Here is a 17,564-nt window from a genome sequence, read left to right as displayed (position 1 = left end):
TATATATATATTTAATAATTTTACCATGTTTCTTCTGGTATTTAAAAATTCTAAGAAATTGTATCCAGGTTTAAATTGTATTTTGACTTTTAGACACCACCACTTATATAAACTATGTAATTTCAAAGGTATGTTATAATTACCAGAAATACATGTGACTGTAGTTGAATTTTGAGAGATTTTTATCATCTCAGGGTATGATACATACATTTTTCTTATAAAAATGTAATATTAAAATAATCTAATTTTTAAATAAATTTTTTTAGATAAGAGCTACAGTTTAAAAACAATGAAACAACTGTGTTTACGGATAAAGACCAAAAGAATGTAATCATTATTTTCCCGTTTTACTGAACTTTTAACTTCAACGTGCTCTATGATACACTTTGAAAGCTCTTTTTTTCTCTGTTTCTCTGAGATGTGCATGTCGATTTTGGTTGTGCTGACTGACAATACAAACTGTGGCCTCTTTCTCTGTCTGTCTTTTATTCTTTGTCCCTGTTGGTTGGTATTCATGTCCATGCACACACAGCCGCACAGAGGCTTTTCAGCTGTTCCAAATGTAGCTGTGGGACATTTCAGTGAAGAAGACCATCAGCTGTCTTGGCAGAGTCCGAGTTGCTGCTTTTCTGCTCATTTGACTTTCTGACTGCATGAAAGAGAATATCACTGTGTATTTTTGTAAACAACGACTGATAGTTAAACTTTCTATTGCTCTAAAGTTGTGACCAGTAATCATAAGTTATCATCATTCTTTGACTGTTGAGTCTGATAACCACAGTAGGTCTAAGAAATTACAATTATTTTGTGAAGTACATATAAAATAATTCATAAATGGAACAATGCCTTCATATCTGTGCAATTTCTATATAAAGCAGAATAAAGAATAGAATAAAAATAGAAAAAAAGAATCTAAAATAAAGAGGATTTATAGCAATTATATACATGTGATATGATGTTTAACATCTAATTAACCTTATGAAATTGTGATCAACCAATGCATGCATAATCATTTCATAATTTTATGATGCTTTTTACAATTCATTTGAATTTGTTCCAAATAAATAAACCAGAAAAATGCATGATAAAACATGGAAAAAGAGTTCTGTTACCTTCATACAAAATCACGCAAGTTGAAATCTGTTCATCTACTAAAATCTGAGTTTTAATCAAATTCAACCTTTTTAGAAGAAAACAGTGTCCAAAGTTAGAAGCATACACAATTGGCTCATGTCTGCAGTTACTGACAGTATTGTCAGTTTGGAATTGTGTCTGTATTGTGTAAAATGCTGTAAGCATTTCGGCTTCTTTCATAGAGGAAAGGAATGACATACTTTGACTTGGCTTGACGTGATTTTCCTCTAAAGCCATCTCCAGTGCGCGTGCACTAAGACTGCACTGGACAAGAGAAGAGCGCAGCGGGAGGCGCAGGCCAGACAGACACGCAGCTCATCCTGAGCTCTCCAGAACGAAGGGATGTTTACCATGAAGCCATCAAAAGGAAACGGGGAATAAACCCATCAGCTGGAATATATATTTTTCATTATTGATTTGTTTTCTTTTTTCTAATTTGTATTTTTGATGTCGAGGACTAGAGAGCATTCCAAACAAACATACTTTGACCTCACTTTATCTCTCCTCCACTTTTTGTTCCCTCCCGTTATATATCAAAAGCGCCCCGCGTAAAGGACTGATAGACATGTGGTGGAAAGTGGGGCTCGTGCTGGTGATGTGCTCGGGTCTCACGAGCAGCGAAGCCCGAGAGGAGCACCGGGATTCGTCTCCGCGCAGCATGATGCTGAGAGTGCCGGTCGAAACGTTGGACTTTGGCTTCGTGCCGTCTGTGGTGTACGAAACGCACGCATATTACGAACCGGGTCCCATCGGCGTTCTTTTTCACATGGTCCACGCGTTTCTGTACGTGGTTCAACCCAACCCTTTCCCGAAAGGTGAGATGCACACTGGCTTTGAGAACGCGCAAAAGTTTTCCACATTCTTGCGCGTGTATTTGTGGGTCATTTTCACATGGCAAACGTCCATATTCTTACAGAATTGTGTTGTAGACTTTAGATAGATGAATATCGCAAGTGCATGCTTTAAAAGTACTTCTTATGGCATCTTATGGCAAGCCGTTTTAACATTTATATTTCTTAAATCTAATCTTTGGTAACACATTACACTTAACGGTATCATTGGTTATACTTTATTTTAAGGTGTCCTTGTTTCAGTGTAATTATACATTTAAGTACTGAGTAATATGAATTAACTGCATGTACTTACTACATGATTAGGGTTAGGATTAGAGTTTGGCTTAGGTTTACTTGCATGTAATTATGCATAACTAATTGTTGTTATAATAGTACATGTAACATGTGTAACAAGAACACCTTAAAATAAAGTGTTACTGTAACATTTTAAGGTGTCCCTGTTACAGAGGAAACACACAAGTAATTATTGAGTAATATGTACAACAACATGTATTTACTATACACCAAAAATAACTGAAATAATTTTTGGTCAGAAATAGCTAATAAATTTCACAATTTGTTTTGGTTTTTGTAAAACATACTCCAGTAATCTTTGTTTTATTTGCAACTTTAATAAATTAGCAAATAAATAAGTTGCTTGTAATTGTACATCATTTACTGTTATTACTAAGACATATAACACTTTAACAAGGACACTGTAAAATACAGTGTTACCTCTTTATATGTTAATAGTTGCCAGTTTAATTAACTAGTAATCTGAGTTTTAAATTCACTTGTTATTCATTATATACTAGGCCCACTTATTGCAGTAGTGACTTAATATGTATTCAGTTACCATGATAAAAATTACATTGTTCCTGGTAACAAATGGTTAACAACTTACTTGTACTTTTTATTTGTTATTAGCGAATTTGTAGATAAGTAGAAATGAGACACTAGTATACATCTCATTTGCTACCTTCAATAAACTGTAAATGTGTAATTAATTGAACACATGTTCGCTACTGGAATAAGTACTAGTATAGAGATAGGCACAATTACTCAAGTATTTAGAAGTAACGCCAATGATCAATTATGAAAATTATGATCATGCTTGACATTACTATTCAATTCAAAATTCAATATCAATTTTACAGAAAAATGTCAAATATATATATATATATTTTTTCATTTTGTGATTTGGTTATACTGCACATCACACATACACAATGTAGCACTTTCTTCCTGAATGGACCAGAATGCAATGATTAGTGGCAGATTTGGTCAAGCCAGTCGCAGTTAAGATAATTACAGTAATTTGCAGGAAGAGCAGAGAAGTGTACAGTGAGAAAACATAATGCCATCCGTTTTGATTTGTAATTTTGTAACAGGGCAATAATAATAATAATGATGGATATACAATAACAGTGAAGCACAAATCTCTGATTTACATAGACACATATTTTTCAACAATCTGCACCTCTAACATAAAAGGTAATACTAGTTAGATTTAAGGAATAAATATTAAAATGGCTTGCCATAAATAAATGAATTGAAATAATGTGATATGATGTAATGTTATGCCTGGATGCATTTAAAGATCCACTCATAATTCATTCATCATTTGCGTTCTGAACCTGCAGAAAGTATGGATATATTGGTATGGAAATTATTACTAAACACAGGATAAGACAGCACTGGTTTTGATACTGTACTGTTTGTACTAACAGTAAAGTTCATTAATGCACAGATTTCCAGGTATAATTCAAAAAGTGATGTTCGGTTTATTCTGTGAGGTAATGAGGAGTGCACAGAGACCAGAATTATGTGCAAAATAGTGTTTGTCTCATGTTGATATTTTTGTAAATATCACCAATAATAATATTAAGAACTGTTTTGTGCTTTACAATTATTTTATATATGTGTATATAGTGTGGCAATATGCCCCACTATGGCAATAATAGTGAAAATGTTTATATTTTATATAATATCTTATATTCATATTGTATCTATATTTTTAGACTTCATGGCATGTGCCTACACAGAAAGGAAATTTAAAAAATAAACCTACCCTAAGAAACATTCACTGCAGACAAAAAATGTGACAACTAGCCCTGGTCTATTTAAGGTCAGGCTGTTGGCAGGTGGATTTCTTTGTGAGGTCAGCATGTTGAGCATAGAGGAGCGCTTGTGTATGTGTGTGTGTGTGTGTATATGTGTTTTTAGAGTAGAATAGGATTGCATGGTTAAGTCCCTGCTGCCTAACCAATTAGCCGATCTGCTCTATGAGTCACCTGGCCAATCAGGTAATCTGATAATCTGAGTGCCATATGCTCCAAAGGTACACGCAATGCAATATTCCTAACAAAACATTCGACCAAAAAAACAACCATTTTGCAATATTTCTGACCTTAACCCACCAATTTTAATGAAAAATATCACAATATAAGAAATGGGATGCCATTTTTAATCTGTAAATATGTGGGTGTGGATTTAGAGACAGACACACATCAAACACAAGCCACAAACAGATATTATTCCCTCTGCAATCTCTTTAGTACCGCTAAATCATTCTTTGCAGATTTGTAACTCCTGATTTTATAGAAAGGTACTTCTGATGTGGAGATGAGGCTGGATTACTGGATTAAACAGCAGTAACATACACATGGTTCAGGTTAAAGACCTATATAAAGCTATATTTCTCTATTCCGTCTGTCTGCAACTATTTTTCCAGATTAGTCACAGCTCACAGGTTTGAACACAGTTGGAGTGTGTTCTCTGTGAAGGAATAGATGGATTTATGCATGATAGACATAATATCACGACATTCATTCTATCTAAAGTCTGGGCTTTAATCCGGGGACTCCCTTCGTCTCAGCCCAGATAAAGCTTAATATCACTGATCACTGGATAAAAAAAAAACAACAACAACTGCATTGTAATTGAAGGACAGGAAGATCAACACCCAGATATGACCCAGTTATGCTGGCATTGTCTGTGTGTGAAGTGCTGTTCCCTCTGTTTAGACAATGTGTCTTTATTTGTCAACATGTTATATAATATTATACTATACTTCTTTCGAAGACTTCGACTGTTCAGTGTGGCTTGTTGTTTCGGTGAGAAAAAGAGGGAAGGAAGTGAGAGTGTGTGAATAGAGGGCTAAGGATTAAATAGGAGAGGAATGGGGTTTGGTAGAAGAAGGGGAAAAAGGGGAAAGAAAGCATTAAGGGAGAGGGACCACTTAACTGCCCAACAGCAAGACCAGTGTAAGAGGATTAACCATATGCCATTATAACCAGTGGTACCCTTTCCTGTTCACACAGGATTTTTCTGGTTCCCTCTCTCTTTCTCTTACACAAATGCAAAATTTGAGATAAAGAGTTGCCATATCTCATACTTGTATTTGTGGTTTACGGGGACTCTCCATAGGTGTAATGGTTTTTATACTGTACAAACTGTATTTTCTATTGCCCTACACCAACCCTACACCTAAACCTACCCCTCACAGGAAACTGCTAGCAATTTTTGAATTTCATAAAACACCGTTCTGTATGTTTTTTAAGCCTTTTGTTTTACGGGGACACCGGAAGTGTCCTCATAAACCATGTTTACGTTGTAGTACCCATATCATTATACACATTTGTGTCCTCATAAACCTGTACACACACACACACACACACACACACACACACACACATATTGCATTTAGACTCTCTAAAATAAAAATGGGTAATTTTCAGGATAACACTGTGTATAATATAAGAGGCAATACTGTAACATCACGTAATGTAACATCAATATGTTTTTTAAGCCTTTTGTTTTACGGGGACACCGGAAGTGTCCTCATAAACCATGTTTACGTTGTAGTACCCATATCATTATACACATTTGTGTCCTCATAAACCTGTACACACACACACACACACACACACACACATATTGCATTTAGACTCTCTAAAATAAAAATGGGTAATTTTCAGGATAACACTGTGTATAATATAAGAGGCAATACTGTAACATCACGTAATGTAACATCAACACTTGTTTTTTTTTTTTGCTGCTCAGGAAACATTTCTTATTGTTATTAATGTTGAAAACAGTTGTGTTGCTTAATATTTTTGTGGAAACTATGATACATTTTTACAAGATTTTTTAATAAACAGAAAGTTCAACAGCATTTATTTGAAATTGAACATTATATAACATTTGTAACATTATAAATGTCTTTACACTTCACTTTTTATTAATTTAATGCATCTTTGCTGAATAAAAGTATATATATATATGTGTTTTTTTATTTTTTTATTTTTAATTATACTGATCCCAGTATATTTAATATCTCACTGATTCTTGAGAAGTGGGACAAAACAGGGTGCAATGTTGAATAAAATAAAATAAAATCTTGTACTCTTGTAATAAACTATATTGTTGTATCTTACATGTAAGCTACTGAGCTATGCTTTGATGCAACCTCCCAACTTTTATCTTTTTCATCAAAATGTGCTTTTTACCTTGCCATCACTTATTTTGAAATCAAGCAATCAAGATGTTTTTCAACATTTGAAAACACATTCTCGTGTTAGCAGACAGATTACATTTTCAGATGTGACCAACAATCCCTCAACAAATATAAAATATCATTATCAACTATTATCAAAATATTCATCTGACGGAGGTGACAGACCTGCCAAATCTGACGGTGGTGACAAAAACCTGAATTTGTAGTCATTTTAACTATCAAATACATTCAATCAATCAATTACTGTATTAAAATAAATACAACAAACAGTGAGTATGTTATTGTTTATAAGCTTTTATTCAAGATTCACATTTAAGCATTTTGATATATCACTGGAACACAAATGATCTCTCATCTCAGAACAGTCTGCTTGTGCATCTAACAAGGTAACTTTTAAAAACGGTTAAGTGAGCAAATAAAACAGTTAGTTGTTACCTCTATCCTTTTACATTCACCAGGATCTATATACTCAGATTTAAACATCTTAACAAATGATCCAAAAATGATCAGAACACATATGATCAGAATACAAACAAACTGTATTATGTATGGACATGTTTTATTCAGTGTTTTGTGTTCCCTCAGCCTTGTGTTCCCTGAATCTTATGTTCCCTCAACCCCGAACTCTGATAACAATCTATCCACAAAAGCAATATATGCTGTATATTTAGTTGTTATACATTATTAGTAAAATTAAACATTATTTTATATTTAATATAATTAAAATTATATAAAAACATTTAAAACCACAAAAATACGATGACTTTATGTTGAATGTCTACTCCGTCATTGGCCCGTCACCACTGTCACACAGAAAATCTGACAGTGTTGACAAATAAGGCATTTTTTTCACAAAACAAGTACAGTTCATGTAGTAGCCATTATGGTTTCTCTGTTGCTAAAAGAACCTGCTTCAGGAGAATAAAATTATCTAAATATGTCAAATAATTTCCTCAGAAAGTGGAAGAGGGTGTTGACATCATGGTTGTGACACAGGACATATTAACATTAGGATTTAAAATATAAAACTATAGCTATATATAAAACTATAAAACTTACCAGAGCCTGTCTGACACTGATGTACTCTGCAGAGGTGGAATGTGGCAAGGGGGTCGATTAGAGTGACAGCTGCCACTGATACCCCAATTTTATTACATTTTAATGAATGTCTAACAGTGTTGACAAAAAGTGGGGACACAACTTTGAAACCTTATGAAACACGCATGTGTCATTTGATATGACACCTTGCTTTGATATGAGATATTAAGTGTTGCTTTTGATAAAACAAGCTCTTTTTCATCATTAAAATCATTTTTATCCATTTTATAGCATGAACCCTTCTCTGTGGACACACTGTTTTAGATGTAGTGAGAAGACAATAAGTGTCATAGATTTCAAATAATAATGATCAAATCAAATTGAAGGGGATAATTGTGTTAAATACATTCTGTTATTAGCTCATAACATTTACGATTGAAAAATATTTTCATTTTTAAACCTAATAGCAGTTACAATTGCTGTTGTAAAATGTTTTGTCCCATGTCTCAAGAATCAGTGATCTACATTCTATCTACAAGCATTTGGGAGACTGCAGAGGCAGGCATTATTAAAATGAGCTAGCTCAAAGTGTTCTGTGATAATGTTATATTGTTTTGACTGGGTGGGGATCTGTGACCTGTAGTAAAGTAGTGCTGCTATAGTTAGTGTTGTACAGTGCAGTCTTGGCCATGGCATTATATTTTGGATCATGTTGATCTCCTTGCAAGGTGTCATGGCAGAAAAAAATACCTGCTAAATTTAGTACAACTGTAAAGAAGCTTATCCATTTATGTAAAGGTGTTTTGGGGTTAAGTGTTTGTTTATGTTCGGGTGTGAGCATTACAGTTCTTCAGTTCACTTCTGCAGTACACAGAATTGCCACTAGGGGAGGAGACGTTTCATAAACGACACTGTGTAACAATTTACATTCAATTATAATATCACTATACATGAAAATGCATTCTCTTTGTGTATGTGTGTGTATATGGATGCAAAAAAGAGTATTGGAAATCATGCATACTCAGTGGAACAGAGGTCATAATGTGTGTTTGCTGTACTCTCTGAACTTCACTTTTGTTGCAGAAAACGTTCTGCATTTTTTCCATTAAGAATATCATTAAGTGCAGAAGCGGACAGTAACTGAGTACATTTACTTGAGTATTGTACTTAAGTACACTTTTTGAGTATCTGTACTTTACTTGAGAATTATTTTTTTCTAGAAACTTATGACTTTAAAGCAGCACTATGTAACTTTTGGCGCTCTAGCGGTTAATAAACAGAACTGCACACATCCCGCGGAAGAACATTCCAACCGGAGCTACTTCTCTAAGTTTATGTCTATGGCGATTCACGCAGGTATGTGTTACTCCGCAGCGGTGACGACCCGATCAGGCTACAATAGTCCAAATATAAGTACTTATTATAAGTGTACCGCAGTGATTCGGAATAAGACAAAAACTAGGTTTGTAAGATTAATTCATGCAAATTAATTCAATTTGCAATTTTGCAAATTTTGAACACAGAAAAAGTTACATAGTGCTGCTTTAACTTCACTACATTTGAAAGACAAATATTGTACTTTTCACTCCACTACATTTCTATCAAGATCCTCGAAGTAGAAAGTCGTTAGCAGCTTTGAAACTCAGGGGGTGATTTTCTTCTTCTCAAAAACCTAACTTTCTTTTATCAGACAGTTTATCAGTAATCACTCTTGGGGCTACATGAAGTAATTTCCCAGCATTTTTTGAGCACTGACCAGTTCCAAATGTGATATTTATTTACAATTCAATAATAAGAAGTTAATATTGTGTTTATATTAGACACAATATTGTCTGATTTTGCTAAATTGTGTAAGTGAAAATATTACCTATAAAGCCACAGAAGAACTGTTGTAATAAGTCTTGCTGTTTTGCATTTTTAAAGCAGTGTTGCTGTTGTAAAGTTATACAGCTACAGTTGTGTTGCTGGGTTTTAAAGCAAGTTGGATTTTTTATTTTCTTCCTTAGTCTGTATTTACAGCAATTTCACTGTCCACTCGGTTCAAATGTGGATGAATGGTTACACATAGATGTGTCCAGAGCTGAGATCACTACCATCCTGCTTTTGTGGGGGTGGGTAGGGGTGTTAAATAATAATTTTTTTTGTTTTGTTTTTTCACCCATAGGTTTTTAACATTCTAAAAGCTCTTTATTCCAAAGATACTACAAGCTAGTCAGTGTATTCAGTAGGTGTAATGTATTGTAAATTGTGTCAGAGGTATTGCAAGTATTACATACAACAATAATAAAACAGTGCATTGACATAAATAAGGAAATTTACTTTTGTTACTTAAGTACTTTTAAAAGCAAGTACTTTACAACTTTTACTTGTAATGAGTAATATTTGACCAGGATCTGTACTTTCACTTAAGTAATGGAGTTATGTACTTTGTCCGCCTCTGATTAAGTGTCAAAACTTTTCATGGGACAATAGGCTGTTTTATTTTATTTTATTTATGGTTTGACAAAAATACCCCAAATGTCTTAAAAACATAAAAAATGCATTCTGGAAAGGTTTGTTTCAGAGTTAAATTTAATTTTGTGTGAGTTTTCCAATATACTGCCATCATTAACACACTTAGAGGTGAGGTGTAAGTGCATTAAGGCTATGTTTAGTTCAGATGAGGTAAAACGTGATGGGTGAGACTGTGCCATAGGGTATTAAGGTAAGTATCTTGTAGCTTTTAAAGGTATCTTGCAGTTTTCAGTTCACATATATTATTCTGACAATTTTTGGCATTTTATTAAGTAAAATGCTTTTTCATACCTTTTTTTTTTCAAGGTCTACTTGAGAATTTTTTCCAAGTTTTTTTTTTAAATGTAGACATATATATTTAATTGATATTGGTTTAGGGTAGAAGACTAATATTAGCTATCAGTTGTTTAACCTAAAACATGAGCATAAATATTACACAGAAATATAGGCTGAGCAGATGGTTTGTAACAGATGCTAACATACTGTAGCATTAGCACTGTTAACATAGTGGTTAACAGACAGCTGCATTTATGCTTTATGCAGGTCTATGATTAACATGAATCTGATCTGTTGTTTTAGCATAACGGTGCATGACCCATTATTGGTAACTGTTGTTTGAATCTAAGAGCATGTGTATACTGCTGTAGCCCCTTCATTCAAACAATGATGGTCATCGTACATCCTAAACTAATCTCAACAGATTATTTAAATAACAGAAAACATTTTTTCTCAAACTTGTGAGCTAATCTGGTAAATTTTCTGTTACAGATCTCATTGTTAAAATGGTCCAGCAGAACATGGGAGGAATCAAAGGGAAGGATTACAAAAAGGTGTGTGTGTTTGGTTGTGCTAAGGATTTTTGTGCCACACTGTATATTATATATGTATGTAGTATGTATTTTATATAACAGTTTAAATGACATCACATGCTCCAATCACAGTTTTTTTTCTCTCTTTATCTTCGACGTGCACACTAATGATGTCTCTTCAACTCTACGGCAATGCAGCCAGAGAATGTTGTATTATTTCTACAGGTACTGTTTAAAAATGAAAACTCTAGAGATTTATGGTTTTTATCTCACAGCTCTTACTTTTTTTCCTCACAATTGCAAGTTTATATCTCCCGATTCCATGTTTTCTACTCAGGAGTTAAAATCTCGTAATTCTGACTTTTTCCTTGAATTTGTATCTCACAATCTTTTCTTAGAATAGCGAGTTTATATCTCACAATATTATAGAATAGGGAGATATAAATCCTGAAATGCAAGAAAAAAGTGAATTAAATTAGATAAAAGTCACCTTGATAAACTTACCTTTTTATTTTTCATCTCCTATAGTTATTCAAAGTTACTGATATTTATAACTAAATATATAATGTGTAAGTTGTATCTAAAATTCCACGCTACAACATTTGGAGCTAATCAAGCTTTGCTATCTTCATTTGGGGGCTTTTCTCAAGAGATATCAGTATATACTGTAAGATTAATTGTGATTAAATGCTCTCCTCCTCTCCAGGCTATCTTCTATGAGCTCGGCTTCATAGTCCTGACAGTACTGGGGGTGACATTTGTGCTGTTCTTGCCGATAGTGGGCTTGTGTTTCTGTGTGTGCCGCTGCTGTGAGAACTGTGGGGGTGAGATGCATCAGAGACAGAAGAAGAATGGCGACTGCCTACGAGGCTTCTACATGGCCACACTCATCGCTACCTCGGTCTTCCTCGCGTGAGTCTTCATCTACAGTGTTTGTGACTATTTATAACAGTTTATACATTACACATGCGTGTGAAAGTCAATTGTTATAGATGAAAGACATAAGTTACTAATGTCACAATCTGTGATGGCGAGGAACGATGGAGACGAGGAATAAACGAAACGTCTTTAATTCATGGAACACAGGGTACATCAACACTGGAGACTGCAGGAAACACATCAACGTAACGAGTAGAACCGACAGAGACAGACTAGGACTTAAATACAGGGGATGATTGGGGAAACACCGGTATATGGGATGACTAATCAAACTAATAACAAAACAAGGACAGGAACATGACCAAATAAGGGAACCGAAACAGGGGGAAAAACATGACAGACAGTCCATGATCCTGACATTACACCCCCTCCAGGAAGTTGCGTCTTTGCACCGCAGCAACAACAGAGGGAGGCATGGGTGGAGGTTGGACACCCGGGAGGGGGCCGGCAGACAGAGACCAGGGAGGTGACGAAGGAGGGAGGAGACAGGAGGGGCCCGGAGCAGGAGGAGCCAAGCAGGACCCAGGCCACAGCCATAATGTCGACCCACGGTGGAGCCGACGGTGGGAGGAGCCATGGAGGAATTGGTGGCGACTCCAGGGGACTGACCAACGGCGGTGGAGCAGGTGGTGGAGGAGCCCGAGGCGGAGACGGACAGCCAATGAGCCAGGAGGATGCCGAGGATCCGGGGGGCCAGGGTGGAGCCGAGGGCTCTGGCGACCAAGGCGGAGGCGGAGATCCGCGGCGGAGCCGGAGCGACTGAGGACCAAGGTGGAGCTGGCGGGGGGAAGGAGCCCAATAGAGCCGGTGGGACGAAGCAACGAGGTGCAGCCGGAGGAGCGGAGTCCTGAGGCGATGGCGGGTCGACAGCCGACCAAGGCAGAGCTGGAGGGATGAGGGAGCCCGGTGGATCGACGGGTGACGGTGGAGGTGAGGGAGCTAGGAGCCGAGGTGGAGCCGCTGGGTCTATGGGCCGAGGTGGAGTTCGGGCCTCGGAGGCTGGAGGTGCGGGATTCTCCAGCTATGGCGACGCTGGAGGATGGCAGACCCATGGCGCTCGGACCGTAATGATGGTGGGCTGAGGGCGAGCAGAGGGGCTGCCAGACGACAGCGGTGGAGGAGGCAGGAACGGGTGGGAGGGGTGTGTATTTGTGCATCTCCGGGCATTCAGAGCTTAACTCTGGATCGGAAGCCCCCTCTAGGCTGAACATGGGAACAGGATGGCGCTCAGGTGGAGCGGATACTTGAGGGCGCTTACGAGGAGCTGGCACTGGAGGGCGCTTTCTAGGAGCGGGCACTGGAGGGCGCTCTGGACTGGATTTGGGGACTGGAGCCCTCTCCTCTTTGGCACTTTCGCCATGCCATACTCAGCTCACCCTCAGCCACGGTGCAGGGGGCGGAGCTCCTCTCCGCGCTCACACTGTCCGCAGCTTTCTCCCTCGTGGCTGGCATTGTCGCCAGCTCTCGCACCTGGTCTGACGGCTTGGGCTCTACTTCCGGGCGATCCTCCGCTCAGTCGCTCGGCATTGCGCTGGCTCGTAGATCGCGGCGGGAATTGGCTGTCCGTCATCGGTGGGCTCGGGCTTTAGCTCCACACAGCAGGAAGATGGTTGGCTGGGCTCTGGGTCCGGAGTGGACCACACACACGCAGTAAAAGCGCTTGAGGACCATCTTCGGACGATGGCGCCCTGCACGCGGTGTTTAAACTGGCGTCATAGAATGCACAGAGCGCATCGTCCGGGTAGCTGGTGGTGCTTCCTAGCAGCTGGAACAGTCTCGTATGGTCCTCGAGTGCTCTTTCCCCCTGCTCCAGCAGGAGGAGGAGAAATTCTGAGCGAAGGAGGGCATCCATGAAGGAAACACAACGGAAACAAAAACACTGCGAAAAACGAGAAAACAAACGGAGGGGAAAACACGGAGGTAACTGTTTTTGGTCGGTTCTTCTGTCACAATATGTGATGGCGAGGAACGATGGAGACGAGGAATAAATGAAACAGTCTTTAATCCATGGAACACAGGGTACATCAACACTGGAGACAGCAGGAAACACATCAACGTAACGAGTAGAACCGACAGAGACTGTACAGACTAGGACTTAAATACAGGGGATGATTAGGGAAACACAGGTGTATGGGATGACTAATCAAACTAATAACAAAACGAGGAAAGGAGCATGACCAAATAAGGGAACAGAAATTGGGGCAAAACATGACACAGACAGTCAATGATCCTGACAACTAATTATGAATTTGTTCAAATTGGCAAATATGTAGTGATGAGATTATTGTTTGAGATTATTGACACCATCCAATAATCTGTGCCAGTGTGTCAATTGGACAGCCTTGTTAGTGGAAATGGATATAAAAATAGTAAAAATAAATAAATAAAATTCAGAATTTAAATTCAGAAATTTTTGTGCATATGACATGCTATAAATAATTATTATGCATTATGCATGTATTCATACATTTTAATAGTTTGACATGACTTTTTGCATATTTTGTAGCAGAAGAGTACACATATTTTAACACAGGGTGAGTCTTGTGACATTTACAGCTCAGATGTTTGGTTTAAAGGAAGATGGCAGATCTGAAAAGGAACTCTATTTGACAGCCTTCTCCAGTTATTATAGACCGGAGACTGTAGTGCAGTAGTGCAACGTACTGTTCCCAGATTATATCACTCAATATTATAACATAAATAAATATATTAAATATTTTATACAACATGTATATCAATAATTTGAATACATTATTTATGAACTATTAATTTAAATATGTATTAATATAAATTAATAGTAATAGTAATTAAATTACAATATACCTCTCAAATGTTTGGAGTTTTTTCCCTCCAAAGAAATTCATATTTTTATTCAGCAAGGATGCATTAAATTCATCCAAACTGTTCCTATTATTTCTCTCATTCACTCAGAAAAGAAAACAAATAAAAGTGGAGTATCCACTATTATATAAAAATATGAACATAATAAAATGATTAATTTACTTATATATTTACATTACATTTAGTCTTTTATCCAAAGCTACTTACAAATGAGGACAATAGAAACAATCAGAACCAACAAAAGAGCAATAATATGTAAATAATGCGTGACAAGTCTCGGTTAGCCCAACGCAGTACATGTAGCAAGGATTTAAAAAAAATAAAAAAAATAAAAAGAAGATCGAATAGAAAAAGAATACAAAATGCTAGTGATAGAGGGCTATTTTTTAATAAATAAAAAGAAAACATGTAAAAAAAAATAGATACAATGGAAATAAAATAGAGAGTGCTAGTGTTTGAGGGTCAAACGAAGATGGAAGAGATGTGTTTTTAGCTGTTATATATACAAATTCATATAACATTATACATAATTAATAAAATATATATGTAATTGGTCAGACTGGAAGTTCCGCCTTACAGCCAGTCACTTGTTTGTTTACTCTAGAACATACATGTGCATTTGCTAGACAAGCCTGAAAAATTTGGAGGCACATTGATATCATTGTTGTCAGATTTTATTCCTGTTTTGAAATGTTATTTAAATGTTTATTTTTTTAACATTTCTGATTCAAACTGTATTATTGAAATACTTTTTGAAAGACACATACTATCTAAACATATATATATATAATCAAAGTAATCATTGATCAAATACAGTATATTGTGCATTGTAAAGAATACTTAAAATATTTCAGAAAATATGCATATTGGTAAATAATTGTGTCACTGTGTGTGGGTCAGTTTGTGTGTAAATGTGAACAGTGATTCTAGTTAAATTACATTAGACTTCTTTAGCTCTAGAAATAGAATAGAGGTCACAGGTACACTGAACCACCATCATCCTATCTCTGCTCTCTCTCTCTCTCCTTTATGTGATAAACACAGGCTGTGCTGCTCCACACTAATTTAGCTTTGTCCAGGCTAGTTACTAGGTCTGTGTGTGGTTGTGCTGCTGTGTTTTCTGTCACATTTGGATAATTATTAATTGATAACTGATACTGAAATTTTAGGAGATAAGAGATAATGATTAGAATAAATAAGAGACATTTTGTGCACATGGTCAATCGGTTGTGTGCACCGTTGCTAGAGAGTGTAATGAACACACCTGCAGTGGTCTAGAATGACACACACACAGACACATTCACACATGTGACATTGATAGCCCTGAGTCTGTCCAGAGAGAAAGTCCCCTCTTTATTTCTGTTCCCCATCCCCCTCTTTCTTTCTGCCTCTCTTTTTCTTTTCTGTCTTCTTTCTGTGACAGTGCTGAGAGCAGTTGCTTGTGTCACAATGAGCGTTTGTGAGGCATAGACTGTACTGTGTGTGTGTGTGTGTGTGTGTGTGCCTTGATGGACTTTCAATGACTTACTGAGAGGTTTGCAGTAATTGTGCAGGACGAGGCCTGGGAGCAGAGAACATGACTGTGCAAATCTGCTCTATTTCTTTCTTCACCCTTTTCTTTTTCTCTCTCTCTCTCTCTATGTCATCCTTTGTTGAATCATATTTCCCCTTTATTAAATTTTTTTTTTTGTACTGAGAGAGAAAGAAGGAGTGGGAGACAGTGAAAGAGGAAACGGGAGAGTGGGGGAACGGGGAAGGAGGTTTGTCTGACAATAATCTGTAATCAGATGCCACAATTTAATATGTATCTGCACCCCTCTATTAGTGTATGTGTATGTGTGCATTTACTGATTCACCTAGTTTTGAGTTAAATGTGACATTTTAAGATGCATATTTCTATGCATATTTATGCATTATATAATTTAATAAATTTTATCATTAAAAGGTTTAAGGTTGATAAATGGTTTTAATGTTTTTGAAATACTTTTTTTGTATATTTTTGTAACAATGTAAATGTCTTTGTCATTTTTGATCAATTTAATGCATCCTTGCTGGATAAAATAATTATAAAAAAAAAAAACTTTCTAACACTAAACTTTTGAACAGTAGTAAATTTAAATATTTACAAAAATACATTTATTATACTTGTAAATATTCCAATTATTTTTAATTAACATTTCTTTAAATTATTTGTATATTCCTATATGATAATTAATAAGTGTATTATATAATATTGATTAAGAAAATCTGGGAACAGTATACCTTGCTCTGCTGCTCTGTCGCCAGGGAGGTTTATTTGGAGAAGGCTTTCTGTTAACATTCCCATTCATATCAATGCCGTTGTTTGGCTATAGTGCAGAACCTTGTATCTGAAATCGTATGTATGAAATCTGCCATCTTGGTTCCAGGCTTTGTTGAACCAGTCACCTGAGCTGTAAATGTCATAAGTCTAACCATCCCTTCAAATATGTGTACTTTTTAGATGTAAAATGTCATATGCCAACTTAATAGGATGTCTGATATTCATGTATTCATGATCTAGTTATCGAACAAATGCCCAGCTTGGAAGTGTGCAGCCAGTGGTTACTTTGCTTTCCCATAAAGTCATAGGGGGGCTACGGAGCCATCAGAATTGGAGGATCTTTTCAAATATAATGCTGATTGGGAAATATGTCTAAAAAAAATTGAATGATGAGAAAAATTCTATTTGTGTCCAGATGGTGTAGTTTCTACAAGGGACTAACAAGGCCAAGCTAACTGTACCCTAAACTTAACCCTTGAAACACTCAAACAGTTAGGCTGTTCTTAACACGACAACAGTACCACACTGTGGCCGTCTGATATTACTGCATGTCACTGACAGCAATATACAAAAAAGGCACATCTGAATTATGAATATCTACAAATCTGAAATACTGAAATCACAAACTCCCTCCC

General features: G+C 36.5%; 1 protein-coding gene across 6 annotated transcripts in view; it reads left to right on the top strand.

Moving 5' to 3' along the window:
• Positions 1–1,397: 1,397 nt before the first annotated feature.
• prom1b (prominin 1 b) overlaps positions 1,398–17,564 on the top strand; it is a 34,893-nt gene continuing 18,726 nt past the window's right edge. For all 6 annotated transcript variants that reach the window (XM_016229042.1, XM_016229039.1, XM_016229041.1 and 3 more), the window contains exons 1-4: positions 1,398–1,949; positions 10,807–10,868; positions 11,046–11,072; positions 11,554–11,759. In XM_016229042.1, coding sequence (XP_016084528.1) covers positions 1,700–1,949; positions 10,807–10,868; positions 11,046–11,072; positions 11,554–11,759 — 545 coding nt within the window. In that variant the 5' untranslated portion in view covers positions 1,398–1,699. The remainder of the gene's footprint in view (positions 1,950–10,806; positions 10,869–11,045; positions 11,073–11,553; positions 11,760–17,564) is intronic.

Source organism: Sinocyclocheilus grahami, unplaced genomic scaffold (assembly GCF_001515645.1).
Source record: "Sinocyclocheilus grahami isolate Dianchi unplaced genomic scaffold, SAMN03320097.WGS_v1.1 scaffold346.1, whole genome shotgun sequence".
Lineage (NCBI taxonomy): Eukaryota > Metazoa > Chordata > Actinopteri > Cypriniformes > Cyprinidae > Sinocyclocheilus > Sinocyclocheilus grahami.
This window is presented reverse-complemented; position numbering and strand designations above follow the sequence as displayed.